The 7,920-nt window shown below is 40.6% G+C and overlaps 1 protein-coding gene across 1 annotated transcript; it reads right to left on the reverse strand.

Moving 5' to 3' along the window:
• Positions 1-1,721: 1,721 nt before the first annotated feature.
• Positions 1,722-4,366, reverse strand: LOC143142522 (protein jagunal homolog 1-B). The gene is made up of 3 exons (XM_076303465.1): positions 3,992-4,366; positions 2,990-3,087; positions 1,722-2,735 (listed from the first exon to the last, which is right to left on the reverse strand). Exons 2-3 carry the CDS (start codon positions 3,076-3,078, stop codon positions 2,273-2,275), a joined length of 552 nt encoding a protein of 183 aa, XP_076159580.1. The 5' UTR covers positions 3,079-3,087; positions 3,992-4,366; the 3' UTR covers positions 1,722-2,272.
• Positions 4,367-7,920: the final 3,554 nt, after the last annotated feature.

The raw sequence follows: 7,920 nt of genomic DNA on the forward strand, positions 1-7,920 counted from the left end.
GAAGCAGGTGTTAGGTCTAGAAGCAGGACTCAGGAAATCCCTGAACATTCACTCTCATAAGAACAAGACTAAATCGCTGATAAGTGTCGCCAACCTATTCTAAGAGTGCAGATCTGAAAACGTTCATAGGGAATAACAGAGGGATATGCAAGATTAAAGTTATTTTCTTCTCTCTTCTAATTTTCTTGTTAAAAAAAATTGAAAGGTATTTTGAATACTTTTTTGCCAGCAAAGGTGTATCAAAAAAATGATGATAAAAATATTGGTATCGGTATTGTTATCGGCAAAAGTGAAATTTTAAATATCGGTATCTCCTAGGGGTGGTTTACAAAACCAACGGTTCGGTTCGTATCACGGTTTTAGGGTCACGGTTTTCGGTTCTGTACGGTTGTTGTTATTTTTTTCTTTTAATCTTTAACACTTCAGAAATACCATACTTCAGCATTTGATGTATAACTTAATTATCCACCATTTAGGCTACAGTATTAGTATAGTTATGTCATGTAATCATGCAAAAACTGAAAGAATTTGACTTGACTTATCTTTACTTGACTATTGAGACCATTTCTGAGGAAAGGTGAGATTTTGATGATTTCAACATGCTTTTCATTTATTTGGCTAAAAGTAGTGTTATTGCCATCTGCAGGAATTGTTGTGCCTTTTTAGCAAACAAAGATTGACTGAAATGTTCTGGAATATTTTATTTCTACACATAGCGTAGCCGAGCTATGCAAGATAGCTTCTACCACATAACAAGCCCTGTGAATGTGCACTTTCTCCTGTCACCTCTCTAGTTTCTCTCAACAGGGCTATTTGCTCAAAGAAACTGAACGTTAGATCGTCCAGGAATACCCAAAACACATTTTAATGATATTTTATTTAGATAGATAGATACTTTATTGATTTCAGGAATTCAGGATTCAGGAATTTCCGAGGGCTTTTGAGATATGAGGTTACTTTACAGTAAAAAAAAATATTATTAGCCTACTACACGTCTCCCCTCGCAGGAGCCGCTCATATAGCCTCCTACTCCCCTTAACTATTGCAAATAGACTTGGTTGCGATTTCCAAACAGTTTTTGTGAGGGCTACTTCGGGAAACTGCGAGTAAGGGGCTGCGACCGCACAGCCTAAGCTGCTGAAGTGCTGTGAGGGCGCCAAATGAACTTTAGAAACAATATTTGCTCACGATATTCAGACCGGCCCACCCTCCCGAAGCTCCCGATTAGCCACACCGGGCCTGTATAGTATAATGAATGTTGCACAATGCTTGCACACAATCGCAGTTCTATCTACCGTTTTCTTTCGCTGTCACCATAGGTAAAATCAAATCCAAAATGTTCCCACACACCAGACTTATGCGACGCTGGTGCATCCTTCAACTCCGTGCTGCCTTTCGTTTTCTCTCCCATTTGCCATTTCTCACGTGACCCGCAGCACTCCACACCTCCGCTTTCACGCGAAAGGGGGGAAAAAACTGTCTGAGGTCACATATGGGCATGAGGCTACATTACGCAAGCCATGAACCGTCAAAACCGTGCGATGCACACATGCCCCGAACCGAGACAAGCAAACCGAATGGTTCGGATTTTTTTCATGAACCGTGCCACCCCTAGTATCGGCCCAGAACTTCAATATCGGTGCATCACTACTCTAAATTCTCTCTCTCTACAATAGGGTGAACATTTTCACTTGAACATGAAAAATGAAAACCAGCTAGGATATTTTTTCAGTCCATAGTTTATTACCAATTAAATTAAGTTAAGAGACAGGCAACAGAAAAAAACCAATGTGTGTGTGTGTGTTTGGGGGTGAGGCGCAGGGTGGACACATTGTGGCACAGACAATTCCTTACTATGCTTCCCCTCTCTGCTTCTCCATCAGGTGTCGTTTGGCCAAGGAAAATCCCTACCCTACCCCACCTCTGGCGAACGAAACATAAAGGCATCCGTTGAACGGACAGATTACAGACACTGAGTAGATAAGCTGTCAGGAATGGAGAGCAGATCAAGAGTCAAGCAGGTCGAGCTTAAGCCAAGAAGGTGAAACCAAAGACAGTCTGTAATTGGCGCATTTTAATCTATGTTCTAGGCTGGGCAATGAGATGATGGGAGTAAGACATTTAAAGAGGGGCAGACAGTACACCTTGTTTCATCAAACCGCGCAGAGCAATTTTAAACCCTTAAGCATGCCGTGATGAAACTATTAAAAAAAACTGACTGCATGTTGAAATGACCACATCCTGTCCAATCCTTTTGGTCTGTCGTGTCAGTCTATTTCTTCTTTTTGTCTTGCGTAGAGGTGAACCAGGAATCCAGCAGCTGTTTGCTGTAATAGATCTGCCAGGCGTGCACTTGCACGGCGATTACCATCACCAGGTACATGACGGACACGGCCGAAACGCCGAAGATGAAGCGGTAGGCCTTGCCGTGGCGGTAGAGCTGCTGGGCCACTGGGAACATCTCCATGCCGCCATAGATGAGGGGCGCGATGCAGAAGAGCCCAGCACTGATCATGGAGATGACCAGGTAGCTGATGTTATTGCGGGGCATGGCCATGAAGCTGAACATGGTGGGGAAGAGGCTGAGAAGATAAGGGTACTCCCAGTTGTACGGGCTGGCCACCACGTCGTGCGAGATCAGGTTCAGCTGGCTCACAGTCACCTGGGCCAATATCAGCAGCCAGATGATCACATGGACAATGTTCAGCTTGCGGATCTCAGATTTCAGTGCGACACTACGACAGTTGGGGGGGGAAAGAAAGAAACAAACTGACATACAGTAATATGGCAAATTATTTATAACACAACATAACTTAAAATTACCTAGGCCAACTCAACATATTAATCTCTTGTCATTTTATATTATTGAGTGATTTCATGCAGGTTTAAGTTTTAATTATATTCAAACCTGAGGTCCACTTTGCCTTCTGAGAAATCATTTAAATCGTGCAAGCTAACTAACTGAGCCAAACAAAGATGGTTAGCTCACCTCATTTGATAGTGCGAGGCGACTCGCTCCCGGTGCTGAAAGTCACTTCCATCTGTCCCAGTTGCTCGTGGGCCAGCTCGCGAGGCCATGGTCGGTACCTGAACAAAAGACGAGACAACAAATCATTCAGAGACTTCAAACTGTCGTTTTGTTGATTAAACCACATTATTACCATCATTAGTGTTTAACTTCACAAGAACAGGAAAGCTTGGTCATTGTCAAGATTTGCCACATGTGCTTAGATTGGGACACCAATACACATAACAGCATGCATGGACAAAGCTAAATTTTCTGAAACTTCTCATTTTAAACGAATTTAGCTTTCTGAGTAGCGACCTCTGAAAGGAGGCATCTGACCGCTATGTGTAACCTGAGGAGGAAATGTTTCCTAAATACAAGTAGTGACGTTAATACCAGAAACACTAGGTTCTACCCATCGTTATTTGTTAGTTTACTTTATTAGCTGTCCCCTTAGGGAAATTCTTTTTCACATTTTCCATACCGCTTTTCATCCTACATGGTCACAAGCACAGGATGGCACATACATACATGACATAGGGATGTCACATACAGACATACACATTTCATATACCATAGACATTCGACAGACATTTACATTATTGGGGGTTCATGGGAAAACATATGTTATTGCACTGCATATATTTATCTGTGGGGCTTTGTCTTGTTGAGTATTTGGATTGCTGAGGGGATTAGGCTTCTGCTGAAGCGGGCTTTATTGCACCTTGCTTTTAAACCTCCTGCCAGAGGGTAGCGTCTAGGGGTGAGAAGTAGCGGTTGAGTGCATGAGTAATGTCCAGGAATATTACATGAGCAATACGTGCGATGGCCTTAGTGTTTAGTTCTTGTAGCCTACGGTTTTTTCACTTATTGAAAGAACTGACATGGGAACTATAACATGGGAAATTGACTTATATGGGAAGTTCAGTAAACCTATTGACTGTTTTTCCCCCTTATTTTTCAGAATGTTCAGAAAATGCTTACCTTTCCACGATAGGTGACTTGATCCCACTAAGAGATGCAGTTTAGATACCAGAAATAGTTACGTATTTAGCTAGGAAGTTTTGTATGTCGAGCTTCCTGTGTTAGCTGCTATTTCACTGACGACAGCATTAACCAGAAGTAACTGTCCAAGCTAGCTTGTTGGCTGACTAAAACGATTACATTAGCTTGCAGTGCATGATAAGTGCCACCTGAGATCTTAATGTTGTAGACACCTCTGATTAAACGTCAAATAAGAATGCTGTACCTTTCCAAGGTAAAACAACTGTGTAAAGTCCCTCTATCAGAAGGAGAGAGTTCTGGTTAAGGCAACGTGAGCAGTGCAAACGAATTCCTTTTCTTCTTCACTGCTATGGCACATAGCAAATAATTCTACGATACCGCCACCTACCGGGTTGGATGTGGAGTCATTGGAGAAAAGGGCTGAAATGAAAGTAAGCTGGTGGCCTGTGGAAAGCATTTGTGGATGTAATGTTGATATCAACTATTTTGTAATGTAAACCCATCAAGTATTATGTAGCTTACATGTAAAGTGTAAGTGCACCCTTAGATGTTTTTAAGCTGTAAACTTCAACTGAACTGTGATGAAACATCAAAGCATGTTCGGTTAATGTTGGTCAAATATTTACGCATCTTACCCTACCCATAGGCTATCTGTCATATTCAACATTTTACGAATGCAACCTTAAAACCTTTGTGTATTGAAATACGCATACACTTACCCATTGTGGATATTTTAACCATTCTACCTCAACTTTTTTGCTTAGAAATGCTGTTAATCAAAATAATGATTGAAAATGGTAGGCTACTGTTTCCCATGCCACTCTGATTTTGCCTGAACCAGAGAATATTCACATTGGAATGTGCCTAGCTAGTGACTATCTCTACCAGACAACTTCCACTTTTTATAGTTCATGAAAATGCACTGTTCTTCCTAGGCTTCTTATCTATTATATTCCACTGACCACTTTTTCTGTGCGCTATTCAGTTTGAACCATTTAACTTAGCAACTTCATTCAAACCTGTAATGTAGGTCTTCTAAAGGACATGGCTGCTGTGTATTTTTCATCTTTTTTCAACTTTTATACTTAACTAAACTAAACTATTAATTTAAAACTATTACAAATTTCCCTATAGACTTAAAGGTCCAGTATGTAGGAAATAATGGGGGGGAAAACTAACCATTCCAAAAATTATCACCATGTTGTCAGATTGTAAGGAAACAAAATGAATTGAAGTAATGGCTTATTTGACAACATTACTGTAACCCATAAAACCCCCTAAAACCCATGAAAAAAAATGAGTTACAGGGCGGAATCTCTTGGAATTTTCGTTTATGTTTTGAATGATTAATTCTAGAATAGCGTATTAATAATGGGCTAGCGCGTCCCGCTAAATTAGCAAAGGCCAACTGTCAACAGCTGTCAGTTGTAGACATGAACGCCTATGAGAGGCAGGCAAATTTCCAAAATTAAAACAAGAAACAAATTAAGTAGACATTGGAAGAGCTTCCTAAGATGGTGACGTCTTTGTCAAACGAAGAATATCAAGTCTGACGCAGAGCTGGCCATATTTCTCCACAACAGGTAGCCTAGGCTAAACTTCATCTGCATCGCTAACTTCAGCTAAATATGTTACGTTGGTTAGAGAGGTATTTTTTGTTTTCACTGTTTCCATAATGTGTAGATGGGTCATGGTTGGAGAAACGTTAAAGCAGCTGCAGGTCAACTAACGTTAGCTAAGTCTTCATTACATCTGGCAACCCAGAAGAGGCTCGGGTCTGGTAGTCTTGAGAACTTTCATCAGTGTTTTGATTTTGGCCTACAGAACGTTCGGTAACAATCCTACAAATCGCACCTTTAACATTGTCCATTATGACATCATAATAGGGCAATTAAGCAATTAGAATCCTGTGCCAGGTGTTCAGGCCACCTACAGCAACTGTCACCGTCTCCATGCAAAGGTCATCCTTACCATGGAAAAAACTTGTGCACACACAAATAGAACTGTTGTTAAAATGTTAATTTAGGTCTATTTATTGTTTGTAACTGATCTGATTGAATTTCATGGATAATTACACTCTTTTTACATCATAAATATGGTGTGGAACCATACAGAAACATTTTTCACATGGCAATATTATACATATTTAAAAGGGATAAACGGACTCAAGGTTCCAACAAATTGTTATCATCTATCTATCTATCTATAAAGCAAGAAGCGTCTGTGTGTTTGTGTGTCTGGCATGAATATCTCGCTGACCGTTTGTCAGACTGACCTAAGATTTCGTATGTGGCTCGCGCGTGGCACAAAGGTGTGCACTCTCGATTTTGAAGATTTTTGAATGCATATTTCAAAATATGCTTATTTATGTAGGACATTTATCGCTGCACTGCACTGTTTCCAAGGGGACCAGTTTCAGGGGAGCTCCGCCCCATGAATCGTGTAGTCAGTTTGGTGTAGCCTACTGACATGCAGGTCTCACTTTGATGATAATCAGCCGCAAATTAAAAACGGATTACTTGGGAACCGCTTGTGGGTTAAGATGCAAGATGATTATCATGTCTGACCTCAACAATAAAGACTCCCTGTATGCAGTTTAATTGCTTGCATGAAATGATTACGCGGATTTTCCAACAACACACTAACAAACACGGGTATGTATGTAGTGACCACTCAAAATAAAAGTATGTGCAATAAACTGACACTTCGAATAGCCCAGGCTACTTTGGACTTGAGACTTTGACTAAACAAATGACAATTCCGACTGCAAGGTCCCAAATTGAAACGAGCGATAGGCTAATGCCACATAGCAAACAAGTTGCAGACTGAGCAACGTCACTTTTTACTTGACCACTCAAAATAAAAGTATGTGCAATAAACTGACGCTTCGAATAGCATTAGGAAGTTATTCAGTAAGCTATACAGTACACAATTAACTCAAAACAGTTGTTAGGCTTATGTCATTCTGATCTGTAGAAATGTCACATGCAGCCATGCCTAAATTTATTACACATGTATTAGAGGCCACATTAATTATAGGCTAATATATTATAATATTCAGTAGCCTATTCCTTATTGAATGCTTAGCTGGAATGATGTTTCCCTATCATCCTATTTTTAAAGCAGGCATACCTGTGGGCATGTAATTGGGCTACGGGTTTTCTTCAGGAATGGCATGTTTGAACGCGCACTGCACTTGTGTTCTATAATGATGGATTTTACTGAACTCCTTACTTACTGAACAGGGGATGTTCATTGACTTGAACATTTTGTTTTATCCATCCCCTCACTTATGCTTTTCAATAACCTTTTATTTGAGTTGTTTGGAGTGTTCTTTTGTCTTCATGGTGGAATTATAGCCAGGAATACTGATTGATCAGTGACTGGACCTTCCAGACACAGGTGTCTTTATATTACTATACTATACACATTCACTGCACTCAGGCGATCTCCATTCCACTAATTGTGAGACTATAGCACCAACTGGCTGGACTGCTGTAGATAGCAACAGGACATCAGTACAGAGGCTGACTGGTCCGGTGGGATGGCTAATGTTATTAGAGTATCAAAACAGGAAGTTAAAATAAGTGATACACTCTAAAAAAACGTGGGGGTGTTGACAACTATGAGAGGGTGTTTCTCCAAACAATGTGTGCTTGTTGTTTTATTCATCAGAAGTCTGCTGCCCTCTGCTTCACTTCTCACCATTCTCCTGTACTGGAGTGGCCTTGTTTAGGAATGTAATCCAAAAGCAGAGTGTTACTAATCTGATTAGTTTATAGGCTGCCCCTTGCTAGAATGGTGGAGTTTTTTTCCACTCTCAGTCTTAATGAGGTAGATATGGTTTCTTTGTGTTAGAGTGATTTTATTCCAGTCATAAGACGCCCTCTTAGCAGTTGCATGGGAAG

The sequence above is a fragment of the Alosa pseudoharengus genome, unplaced genomic scaffold (assembly GCF_046254945.1).
Source record: "Alosa pseudoharengus isolate Yale_2024_CS ecotype anadromous, Long Island Sound unplaced genomic scaffold, YU_APseudo_1.1 YU_APseudo_1.1_scf_24, whole genome shotgun sequence".
Lineage (NCBI taxonomy): Eukaryota > Metazoa > Chordata > Actinopteri > Clupeiformes > Clupeidae > Alosa > Alosa pseudoharengus.